Genomic DNA, 12,665 nt, shown 5'->3' with positions numbered 1-12,665 from the left:
CCCCCCATCCCCGTGTCTGCCCCCCTGTCCGGCCCGGTGACAAATCAATACATAATTAAATAAATAATAAAACAGACAAAGGAGTATTTTAATACTCTCTTGTTAAAGTAAAATCTGTCTGGCACAATATGGTATCCAGGTCATTATACTCTATACCAGGCTGCTGGGCAGGACAGGTTTAAAAAAAAAAAAAGAAGAAAAAAAAAAGAAAAAAAAGAAAATGTATTCGCTCTGGATAAATATACATATAATATAACTGTTCAGTGCTAGTCTTGGCCTGCTCAGCACATTATGTAGGTATTGCATTAGGATTTAAAGGGGCTTCATATGTGCTACAGTTAATTTATAAACATGCATACACATTTTGATGTAGCGTTTTTTATAAGATTTGACTCTCTAGAAGGTATCAGATTCCCTGCACAACTGGCAGTAATCTTATATGAATTAGCAAGAGAACTCAGTTGTGATTCCCCTAGCTGCACTTTCTCTCTTTCAGTGGAGGGTCTGCGGGAAGAGGAAATGATCCGCAGTGGTAGCCGAGAGCAGAAGAAGAAGACGTTGCCAGGCGGGTCAGGATCAGGTGATCTGGACGATGCAACAGAGGCTCTGGTGGGCCTGCCAACGATTCTGTATCCGGACCCCACCACCAGTGCTGCTGCTACAACAGGTATCGCATGCTAGTCGAAAATAGCATTACATCTACACGCACACACTCCCACACATCTTTGTGTGAGTACAGTGTGGTGACTTGGGTCCTGGCAAAATAAGATTACAATAAGAGGTGCACAGTTAGCTCACCTGGTAGAGCGTGCGTCCTACGTACATGGCTGAGCCCTTATTGCAGTCCACCCTGTGGCTCTTTGCTGCATGTCGTCCCCCCTCTCTCCCCCGTTTCCAGACGCTATCCACTGTCCTGTCTCTCTCAAGAAAGGCGCTGAAAAGCTCAAAAATATCATGATAACGTCCTAAGGGCTTTACTATAAAAGAAAATATGGTAATAGAGCTACATGGGATAGTAGTACACTGGCTGGTAAGCTGTAAAATCTTTGGTGTTGGCTTGTTTTTAATAATTTAATCAAATAATTTAAACCTAGTCAAAATGTCTTTGAATGTAATATATTTCAGAGTAATGTACATTTCCTTGAAAAGAAGTGGTGAAACTAGCAGGCAGGAACCATAGTGGTTATAGCTGCTCTCATCTCTCTATTAAGTTTGGAGACCCAATAGCCACATTTTATGTTCAGTAGCATTGTGCAGCATGGACCAATCATGCAGTTCCATGAGATTTGTCTTTAAGGTGCTTTTGAAGATGGTACTGGGCAGAATTTCACAAGAACATTCCCCACATAGCCAGTCTGGGACTGAAAAGAAGCCTTGAAGCTCTTACAAAACCATGATTCATTCTTCTCCAGGCAGCAAACCTTATTACTTTGTCTTTGTTGTATAATAATAATCTTGATAAAAATAATTTTATTTGTATAGCACTATGTGCTCCTCGCATGAAGTGTTTTCCAGTGCATGGAGACAGCATAAAAAAGGAAATCACTCATATAAAAGCAACAGCATAAAAACACAGTTGCAATCTAAAACCATCGATAAGGTTAAAAAAAAAACTGTACAAATCTGGCAAATGAGTAAAAATAAACTAAATCTGGTGGCAACATTTCAAAGCTGTATTATGCCAACAAATAAGTCTAGTGATCTGACAAGACAAGTCTATAAAAACATGTTTTTAAGCTATATTAACTGGACGACTGCTTCGAAGCTGAGCTGTCAGGACAGCAAAAGCTCAGTCGCCCATTGACTTGAACCTGGACTCTGGAACAGCTGAAAGTAAACTATTAAATTAATCGGCAACAATTTTGGATCGATTAATTGGTTTCTGTAATTTTTTATGAAGAGTAAGAGTTAAACCGCACAACATTTTGTTACATCCGATCTGTCACATCAGCTAAGCAGCTATGTAGTAGTGTCTCAGATTGTTGAACCCAGAAGGTTTCACAAACTGATCCTTGAGTTTTATGTTATCTCTACAGTTGAAGAAGTGAATGAATCAATTAAAACAAACCTTTTTTCTGTTTGACAGTTAGGATGAGGAGTACTCCAGGGTTGCTCCAGAAATACCCACCCTCTGTTTTAGTCTGTTTGGTATGGGACATAAAAACCTACCTAAGAGCTGATCTATCTGCTTGAGCTTCCATGGCCTCTGTCATTATAAGAGAGAGAGGCACGGAAAAGTTGCCACCACATACATACAAGCAAGCCCGTACACAAGTACACTATACTGTATTTGCACACGGCTACACCAAAGCCCTTTGAGACTAATACACACACAATAATGACAGCCCAGCGACAGTAGGTGGAACACAGGAAACCGTATGTTCAATATATTGTGATGCTGAGCAAAAGCAGTGTGCGGGATCTTCTTTTCTCAAGCAAAGCTTTCTGACACGAATATCTCCTTTGACAAGAAAAAAAGAACACCGGAAACAAAAGCTGGAACAAGATGGAGGGCAGACAGGGAACGTGGGGTTGTTTGTTTGTTAGCAATGGTTGAGGCTGTATCTATCAAGCAAAGGCAAAATATATAATCTAGGAATCATAAACAATAATTTACTGTACATGCAAATGTGTATATACAAGAAAATAATATTTCTCTCCCTTTTCCCTTTGATGCTTTTGTATTTCAATGAATCCAATGTCAACAGTAGATTTCCTGTCACGTTCAGCCTCAACTGGTCCCCTAAACAGTCTTTGCTTATCTTGCTGTAACCCCACCCATGTGCTTGCCATTACTTCTCTCTTCCAGAGCCCCCAGCTATAGAAATCCCCTCTCAGCTCCCTGATGAGACTGCAGAGAAAACCGCCAAAGAAAAGAGGAAGAGGAAGAAAGAGAAAGAGCGAGATCGTTTTAAGGTGGAGAATAAAGTGGAGCAGGGGACGACGCAGGGCAAAGCAGCTGAGGAGAAACCCCGGAAAACACCTTTCCCTACCCAGCCGGTTACAGGTAACCTCTGCTCCCCGGTGTAAGAAGAACATGATCTATAATGCTTCTTTTGGTGACACTTGTTATTTTCATGGCCCAAAACATGATGGCACTGGTTAGAACAACTCCCTTTAAGCTGCAAATTAAGAAGGTTATCATAAAGAACGTCTGGCCACCATCATCTTGGGCTCTTCTTGTAGGAGTTAAGGTACAAGAGGCTTGAGAGCAGTAACTGTTGGTTTGAAATGTGATGACAGTGTTTACACAAGGGAGGGTCTGGTAAAGGAAAGGATAATGACAGGCCATCATGTTCGGCTGGAAGGCACATGTGTCCTCTCTCTCTCTCCCTCCCTCATTAGTCCAAGGGATCACATTCACATGCATGGACACTCATTCATGTTCAGGTACGCACCATGTCGACACACGTTCACGCACCAACATTTTTGCACATATACCCACCTTAAGTCTGCCAAAATGAATAGAGTGTTCTGCTTTCTGATTTAAAATCAAGCATTGACCCATGTACTCACTAATATACAGATGGGTGACAAAAAAACTATACAAAGTGACTTCATAAGGAGTTGGTCCACCGTGAGCCTCCAGAACAGCTTCATTGCTCTTTGGCATATATTCAACAAGTGGCTCTGATGACTTCAAGACTATTTGCTTCATGCTCTCTTTATTAAAAGGTATGTCTCCAAGGAAACCATTTGAATGTGACAGCAATGCAGCAGCGGACATCATGTTGTTGGTGGATGGCTCCTGGAGCATCGGACGCACCAACTTCAGACGTGTCAGAGACTTCTTGGAGGGCCTGATGACACCTTTCCACATAGGACCGAACCACATTCAGATAGGTGAGTATCAGAGAGTGGGACACAGACTGGGTTTGCTATGTCTCCTGTCCCATTCACATCCTCTTTCATACTGCATGCAGACTAAGGGCTAAACAGTAAGTCATCACGTGTGATGTGACCCAGACATGCGCACTGCAACATCGATGATTATGACATTTATATTGTTTAGCTACTTAATTTATTGACAAGTATTAATTTAGTTTCTGCTGATCGGTCCTTCTGTGGTGGTGAGTTATTGGTGACCACAGTCACATCCAATCAAAATAAACTTTATTGTCATATTTACAGGAAACAGTTGTCACTCAGTACATTGAAATTCATATTCTGTTAATCTTCCCAGTAATATCAAACATTAATTAAACACTCTAAGACATTAATAACAAAAGAGACATAAATAACAATGTGCAAAAAAACTGCATACATGTCTGCTTATGCACACATGCACACACACAAAATGCTACAGCAACCACCTGGAACATCCTAACAACCACTTATTAAATACATAGCATCCACCGAGAACTGCACAGCAACCAGTTTATAGTCAGCCAAAACTGTACTTTTAACTGTACTTTTTTTTACTGTTAAAGCTTTTGGCTTTAAATATTATAGTAGCTACAATAGTAGCAACAAAATATGTAGAAAAAAAAAAACAAACAAGCGTACTGAACTACCTCACTTCACTTAAAGTATAACGGATTCACCTTTCCTAACGGTAAGAATAATAAAATCTTGTGTAATGATGTGTTTTTGTCCCAGGTCTGACCCAGTACAGTGGAGACCCCCGCACAGAGTGGCAGCTCAACAACTTCACTACTAAAGACCAACTGCTGGAGGCAGTAAGGAATTTCAGATATAAGGGAGGAAACACATTTACAGGTAAACACACATCACAGTTTGCACCTTTGCTACTGTTAGTGTTTCCGTGTTTAAGCCCTAACGTCTTCGCTAACATCTGTCTTTAAAATATATGCACATACTACACACAGTACGTACACAGTAGATTAGACCTGTATCCCTCTTCCAGGCCAGGCGCTGCTCCACGTCATGGAGGAGAACATGCGGGCCCAGGCAGGGGCAAGGTCGGACACACCATTTTTCCTGGTCTTGTTGACCGATGGGAAATCTCAAGATGACGCTATTGCTGCAGCAAGCCGGCTGAAGAATGCTGGCGTGGAGATCATCGCTGTAGGTGAGACTAAAAAGACGAGAGGATGAGGGGCTCTAGAGACTAATCACCTGTGTAGCAGTAACTTAGGGCTCATGTTTTCTACACACAGTCACATCCATTTCCTGCATTTCTGTGCACCATGAAACTGTAAGCAATCAGAACTAATTTTGTTCATTCAGCCTCTAGCCTTCTCATCTTAGGCGCTCAGAGGCATTTTGTTCTTATGTTTTTTGTGCTCAGTGGGTTGAACCATTTTTTATAACTATGTATTATTCAGGTGTAAAGAACGCTGATGAAGCCGAGTTAAGACAAGTGGCGTCGGAGCCTGTGGATCTGAACGTCTACAATGTCAATGACTTCCCTCTGCTCAGCAAACTGGTGGCACGACTAGTCCACATCCTGTGTGGGAGGATAGAGGACCGTGGCATCTCAAAACGTAACCTGTCCATCTGTCTATCGACATATGTACTTGAATACAAACTACGTTTTCCTCATAGCAGGCATCACATTTTTCAAATTATGAATATCTTGTTGGGGTCTAATGTGCCGATTCCTTGTTACTGTGTCTCCAGGAATGGAGCCTGGCCCGACAGCAGACCCGGCCCTCTCCTACCCCAGTCCGACTGATCTCCGGTTCTCTGAACTGGGTTCCAGAGAAGTGAAGCTTCACTGGACCAATCCTGCAAAGCCAGTCCAACAGTACAGAGTGGTCTACCATAGCGCAGAGGGTCAGAGTCCACAGGAGGTTAGAAACGCAATTATGAATTATGACCGCATCAGCTTTGAGACATATGCACAGATAATCAAAATAAAATGGCAGATTCCAGCAGCTTCCACATTGTGATTTAACTACACACTCTTATACATATTCTGGGAGAAGTGTGCTTGATTGCCACAGGAAAAGCACTCTTCTTTCAGCAAAGCCAATGCATAAGCTCTCAGAGAGAGGACAAAAGGAGTGAAACATACCATCTTGTTTCCTCTTCAGTAAAGATTTCCCTTTTTCTCGGGTTGTAACAATGAAGGTTCTGGGACAGATCACTTTTTGGAAAATAAGATCAAATAATGTTTTAACCAAAAATGTATCAACATTTCTGTAGCTTTTTTGAAAATAACAGTGCCCTGTTGAAAATCCCCTGACAGCTTAATAACTCTCTAATAGCTGAGCTTCTCAATTTTAACATACAACATTGAGTTTAAATATGTTGTAGAATGGGGGGAGAAAAAGCAGTTTCATAAAAAACACAATTTTAATAATAACATTAAATATAATATTAAGCATAATATTAAAATGTCAAAATACGACATTTGGAGTTTTTACACGTGTTTGTTTGACTGTAAGAGATGCTCTGTGTCTAGGTGGTACTGGCCGGCTCAGAGTCCACTGTGTTGCTGGATGGCCTCTCCTCTCAGACGCTGTACCATGTGTCCATCTTCCCTGTTTATGAAGACAATGTTGGCCTGGCGCTCAGAGGAACTGTCACTACATGTAAGACTGACATCACTGCTAAATATTGTATTTTATTAGATTCATTAGTTTGTTCACACATGTCACACGGTTGTGTTAGGCATTATCTCTGCACCTATTTTTCTATTTGATGATATTACATTTTTTTAGTGTCAATAAATCCCATGAAAAGACCAAAACCAATAATGAAATGATCCTCACAGGTATTGTTTGTGTAACCAAAGCCTGATGTATCTTATCACAAGCAGGGCACAACTAATACAGGTCTAAATATGGAGGATTGAAGCTTGAATTTGAGCACTGACCATCACAACCAGCTCTTATTACAACACAATATACAAATAACCACAGGCAACGACTCCTTAAAATTATATTAGGATTTTACCACAGATCAAAGAACAACATCTTCAGCAAATAAATCACTATTATCTGTTGTCAGCAAAAATAAAATAAAAGCTTGTAACAATCAGCAGGTGTGGGCGTGTGCTTGTGAGCTAGCAAAAATATGTGACGTTTCTCTCCTCATCCTTTCTTTTCCCTTCCTTCCTGTGTCTCGTCTTGTCCCCCTCTCTCAGTGGCCCTGGCCGTGCCGTCCAACCTGGAGGTGACGCCTTCCTCTTACAGCACGCTGCGAGTGAGTTGGGGTGCAGCACCTGGTGCAACACAGTACATGATCCTGTACTCAGCACTCAACCACGGAGAGCCTGATGACGCCAAGGAGGTTTGAACTGGATTTCTCTTTGTCTCTGTGAGGGGTGGGTGAGGGGGTGTGCACAAATGAGATGTATTACGCAAATGTGATTTATAATTAAAAGGAAATAAATTCAAGGCAGCAGTAACCAGGGTACTCAGCAGAAATAAAAGCGCAGCAGCAACAGGTTAAAACATATTGTACAAGGTAAGGAAGAGCCAGAATGCTACTGCTTCTGATGCCCTGTTCTAATGTGATATGTTTTCAACATATCAATTTGCTTTGGTGACAAGGCGCTACACGTAGGCAAACATACAGTTAAACATAAATAAATGTAGAAATATATAAATAAGGAATAAACAAATGCACGTTAAATAAGAATAATAAAAGAATAGAGAAAAATAATACTACTTTTTGCTGGGAAAGAACAATGTGGCAGATATTTGCATATGGAAAAGATAACATGACACCAAGATAAAATGACATAAAACAGTTTTTATTATTATAAATAGTACTTTGAACAAAAGCGCAGCTGATTAGGTCAGCTGTTCCATAGGTGTGTTGCCAACAGGGCAGTTGCAGAGCGCCCTCTGGTGGACAAACTGTAACAGCAACACATGATTGAAGGATCCGTCTTCCCTCTCTCCATCTCTTTTTTCATTGCCATTTATCTGCTGTTATAAACACAGATACTGATTGATCTGCAATTAGTTCATCTTATGCTGTAGTTATTAGTCAAATACTGTATTTATTGCGGACAGCAACACATTTGTCCAGTCTTAATCTGTTAAACACATCATTCTTCCCTTTTTAAAATCACATAAAACACTTCAGTAATCACAAAACAAGTAAAATCTTTGCAGTGCTTGTTGTCATCTATATTATTAATCAAACAAACAAATCAGCAAATCTTAAATGCATGAGCTATATAACTAGATATTATGTAATTCGGTATGAGTGTTTTACATTGTCCTGTCTCAGTTCCTCCCACTGAAGATGCAAGGAAAGAGCCAAGATCATCTGACATTATATCTTAACAGTATGTGTTTAATTAGAAACTAAACGAAACGCTTTGTAAATACACGTCTTATTACCACATGATTACTGTTTCTCTAACACACTAATGTGGGCGGAGACAATCCTAATGTAGGACCAAGTAGAGTACACATCATTATGAGAGACATGTTAACAAACCTCTAACTCCACCAATGCATTTTGTTTCTGTTTCGCTGCAGGAGAAATTCAGTGCAGACCAGACAGTGGTGGAGCTGGCAGGGTTACTGCCAGCAACAGACTACTCTGTCACTCTTTATGCCCTCTATGACGAGGACCCGAGCGACCCTGTCACTGCTGTTGCCACCACTTGTAAGACAATTATTATCATCCCTGATTTTTCACTTTTCCCTTCCCCTTTGAAATCATCTCATCATCTCTAGCACAGAAACTTCTCAATGGCACTGATAAAAAAAACACTTACTCCGTTACACTAGCTAATAATATCTTTTTCATTGCCTTCATCTTCTGTGTCTTGTACTTGTCCCTTCACACAGTCCTCCTCCCACCGCCGGCGAGTATTCAGTTCCCGAAGGTCACCCACAGTATGCTGAGGGTGAGCTGGGTGCCAGGAGCCTTGGACGTCCCCGGCCACAGGATCACCTACAGCACCAACCACGGCAGTGACATCAAGCGGGTAACTTCCCAAACACACTGGGACCTTCTGTCTCCAAAACCATCCCCCGAGCTGAGATTGCATCTTTGTTCAAACAAGAGACATATCTTAAATTATTTTTAGCGACTCTTCTTTTTAGCGGCTTTGAATAAGAGAAGTAATTATAGCTATGCTTCAGTAATCTATGATATTAGTCAGTCTAAATGTAGAGAAACACACCCTTGTGGGCTGTAACATCCCTAGAAAAAAGCTTCTTTTATCATGGATCTCTTTTCAAAGCATTCTCACAAACTGCTTTGGATAAAAAAGATCATCAAGATAATTCAAACAAAGACAAGTTAATGTGTGTCCCTCTGTCTCAGTGTACTCGCAAATTGTGTTTACATACAGCCAGTTATTTTGCTAATAATGTGAATAAGAGTGTAATGTAGACAACTCAATCTACTGAGCACCTCAGCGGTCATTCAGTATGATTAACTGTGCGATGAGTTTTAGGAACATTTTGAATCCTCTGGAATATGTAATGTAATAAAAGTATATAAATCAGTATAAAAATAGGTAATAATTATTAAAAAAAACAACTGCAGCAGCTGAAAACATACTTACTCTGCCAGAATAATACCACGTTATTATCACAAAAACTGAAACAGCATTTTAACCATTGTACAATTCCTCTTTCATGATGAAAGGAATAGTTCAAAGCACATCCTCTGGCCTCGACTTTATGTGTTTATATTAATGATGCTTTTATAGTACAATCAGATTTGCACAGTGGCTCATGTATACACAGCTATGAGAGGCTGATTGTCATAAAATCTTCAGTCACATTAGATTCCAATGAAAGCGTTGTTTTTGTAGAAAAATGGTCCACGTAACTGCAGCCGCAGTCAGTGTCCGTCATTCATAATAAATCGGTTTCCAGGTGGAGGTAACAGGACTGAACTCCGTGCTGGTGCAGAACCTGTCGTCTCTGTCTAGGTATCTGGTTTCAGTCCAGTCTCACTACCCACAAGGCCTGTCTGCAGCTCTCACCAGTAACGTCACCACACGTAAGACACACACACACACACCCCCCAAGTCTTTTATGCTTGAAGGCATCATCTTAGACTTCCTCTGATGCAGCAAGGGAGCTGTGTTTGTAACAGCACAGCAGAGAGAAGAACTTTAAATGAAATACTGAAAAGAAATTCAAAGCAGACTGCAGCCTCTTTTTTTCTTTAAATTACACATTTTTCTCTCCTAGTGAAGGTGCCTTCCCCATCAGACCTCAGGGTGACTAACTTCTCAGGCAGTGATATCACCGTGCGCTGGGAGGCTGCAGCTGATGATGTTGTCTCTTACCTCATAAAGTGGATCTCCCTCAGTGGAGGAGACCTGAGACAGGTGGGGATGGATTAATGGATGGGTGGAGTGTGTAATGTGTTATATTATTATAATTTATAGTTTTCCCCTTCTGTTTATTTTAGCTGCGGGTGAGTGGTGAGAGTGAAGGGGCGATCCTGGAGGGGGTAGAGGACGATAAGGAATACCAGATCTCTCTGTCTGCACTTTATGGAGATGGCGCTCAGAGTGAAGCTGTGGCAATACGCTACAGCACCTGTGAGTCTCATACACCCACAAACTCATTTACACACACATTTACACAACACACACTAATACATAAAGAATTATCAACAGATCTATTTATGTCACTAAATATGAACTTGCTGTGTTTGTCAGTCCAAATGAAATGATTGTGCATGATCGTTACAGTCCTGCAGCAGCCACAGAGTCCTGTTTTTTATTTTTGTGTCAGAACATTTGATTTATTGATTGTTTCTGAAATAAATTGCCTACCCCAGCTTTAAGTCAAAGTAGCAATACCTCAGTGTACAAAAATACATTATGAGTAAACAGTCCAGCATTCAATACAGTATGAATTACTTAAGAAAAAGTACATACTGTAAGTAATAGCAGGAAAGCAGCAGATATAAAGTATCAAAAGTAAAAATACTCATTAAATAAAACAGCCCAATTCGGAGTGTTAATTAATCATTTATAGATTAATGTAATATCACTACTGATACTGTAACATGTGAGTAGCATTTTAATGAAGTCAAGTGGAGCGAATTTCAACAACTCTACATTCTCTTGGGTTGTTTAATCGATAATGCATCTTCATTTTCAAACAGATATGTTTTATATGTGAAATCCTAATCTTAAAGTAACTTTTGCTGTGAAATAGATGTAGTGAAGTAAAAAGTACAATATTTCCCTGAAATGTATTGAAATAGCCTGATAAAGTAGAATAAAAAATGAAAATACTCAAATAAAGTACAAGTACCTCAAAATGTTAATTTGGTTTTGGATTTGAGTAAATGCACTTAGTTACATTCTACTAAAACAAAAGAAAAACATTATTTCCACCTTGTCCGGCCATTGTTAAAATGCAATGGAAACTGTGCAGAGCTGTAAGTACGTTGGACCTTTTATTGATGAGAAATTGAGCAATATGCATTTTCGTTGCATTAACATGAACCTAATAGTGTATTCTGTATTGCCTTTTAATGTTTAAAAAAGCACTTTTAATGTCTTCAGTAATAATGATTGTTATTGTGTTTATGGATTTTATGCTGCTTTGCTGTAAAAATGATGTCCTCTTTGGGCCAATAAAGATTTATATTAATTGTTCCTTGTATTTTGTCTCTGCAGTGTCTGGTGGTGGCCCATCCAGCGTAACGGTCTCCGAGGAGACTGCCGTCAGCTTGGTGGTCAGCTGGATACCTCCCAACGCTCATGTCCTCCAGTATCGCGTGTCTTACACTGCGCTGAGTGGAGCTGAAACCCAGGACAGCACTGTGAGTGGGCTGCAAAGGTCACCTCTTCATCCTGCAGGACAGGAAATCATAGAGCACCTCGGGGTCACAGAGAATTCCAAAATTTGACAATTTTCTCTACAGATGGATGTCTTACTTGAAAGCTTGACTTTAAAGCTGGGTTTGTTGTCCACAGGTGTTAGTCCCAGGTGGTGAAAAGCGGGTGGTGCTAGAGTCATTACAGCCAGATACACGGTACAGCATCCTGGTCACCGCAGAGTACCGCAACAGAGAAGGAGGCAGCGGTTCAGCTCAGGGCAAAACCAGTGAGTCAAACGTTAGGACCATTCTTAAGACCATTTCTTAGAGGTTTCATACATATGGGCCCTGCTGAATACCTGCAACTCAAATGTAAAATGAGGTTGTACTGTTAAACACCTGCTGCTTGGTGTTTACTCTTATTGAAGGTCCTTGTTCTGTTTGCCTGTTCATGTGCTTGCCTTGCTGTTCAGTTCTCCTCTGGCTATTCTGTATGTGAATCAGATTTTTTTTGCCTTCCTGTTGATTGGCCTGGTCTCTGTCTCTCTCTCACTCCAGCCAGTCTGCGGGTCAGCAGTGTGAGTGTGGTCAGGTCAGACCACTCCAGTATCTGTGTGTTATGGAGACCTGTGTCTGTGGTTGATGGATATCGTATTGTCATCCAGTCCGTCAAAGGTAATATGTTGTAAAATCTAATTGATAACTATTTAAAGTAGTGATGTGTCCTTCCGTATCAAGGCTTCGAAGCGTGTGTCGAGTAAGCCAGGATGATTTTTGTGAAGCGCGTATCGAGGCTTGTGTTGGTGACGTATGTGGTGACGTTTGAAGCCTCGCGAGCCGGTCATACCACATGACTGATTCAGGAAATGGTTCGCTGGTTTGGCGTGTGATTCGAAAGGAGCAGCAAAATGCAATAGACCCTCCTCAACATTTTGTGGATGTTTGATTTGATTTTAATTGAACACAATTCCATTGTATCTAAGGCATATTTT

General features: G+C 40.7%; 1 protein-coding gene across 4 annotated transcripts in view; it reads left to right on the top strand.

Annotated features, from left to right (window-relative positions):
* LOC123975792 (solute carrier family 35 member C2-like) overlaps positions 1-12,665 on the top strand; it is a 58,560-nt gene that overhangs the window by 26,679 nt on the left and 19,216 nt on the right. For all 4 annotated transcript variants that reach the window (XM_046057548.1, XM_046057539.1, XM_046057540.1 and 1 more), the window contains 17 exons: positions 497-667; positions 2,810-3,007; positions 3,676-3,843; positions 4,600-4,719; positions 4,868-5,032; positions 5,289-5,447; positions 5,584-5,756; positions 6,371-6,500; positions 7,055-7,200; positions 8,406-8,535; positions 8,721-8,860; positions 9,762-9,888; positions 10,083-10,222; positions 10,306-10,438; positions 11,531-11,676; positions 11,831-11,960; positions 12,232-12,348. In XM_046057548.1, coding sequence (XP_045913504.1) covers positions 497-667; positions 2,810-3,007; positions 3,676-3,843; positions 4,600-4,719; positions 4,868-5,032; positions 5,289-5,447; positions 5,584-5,756; positions 6,371-6,500; positions 7,055-7,200; positions 8,406-8,535; positions 8,721-8,860; positions 9,762-9,888; positions 10,083-10,222; positions 10,306-10,438; positions 11,531-11,676; positions 11,831-11,960; positions 12,232-12,348 — 2,493 coding nt within the window. The remainder of the gene's footprint in view (positions 1-496; positions 668-2,809; positions 3,008-3,675; positions 3,844-4,599; positions 4,720-4,867; positions 5,033-5,288; positions 5,448-5,583; positions 5,757-6,370; positions 6,501-7,054; positions 7,201-8,405; positions 8,536-8,720; positions 8,861-9,761; positions 9,889-10,082; positions 10,223-10,305; positions 10,439-11,530; positions 11,677-11,830; positions 11,961-12,231; positions 12,349-12,665) is intronic.

Source organism: Micropterus dolomieu, linkage group LG08 (assembly GCF_021292245.1).
Source record: "Micropterus dolomieu isolate WLL.071019.BEF.003 ecotype Adirondacks linkage group LG08, ASM2129224v1, whole genome shotgun sequence".
NCBI classification, from domain to species: domain Eukaryota; kingdom Metazoa; phylum Chordata; class Actinopteri; order Centrarchiformes; family Centrarchidae; genus Micropterus; species Micropterus dolomieu.
The sequence above is the reverse complement of the archived record's forward strand: the minus strand, read 5'-3'. Positions and strand labels throughout refer to the sequence as shown.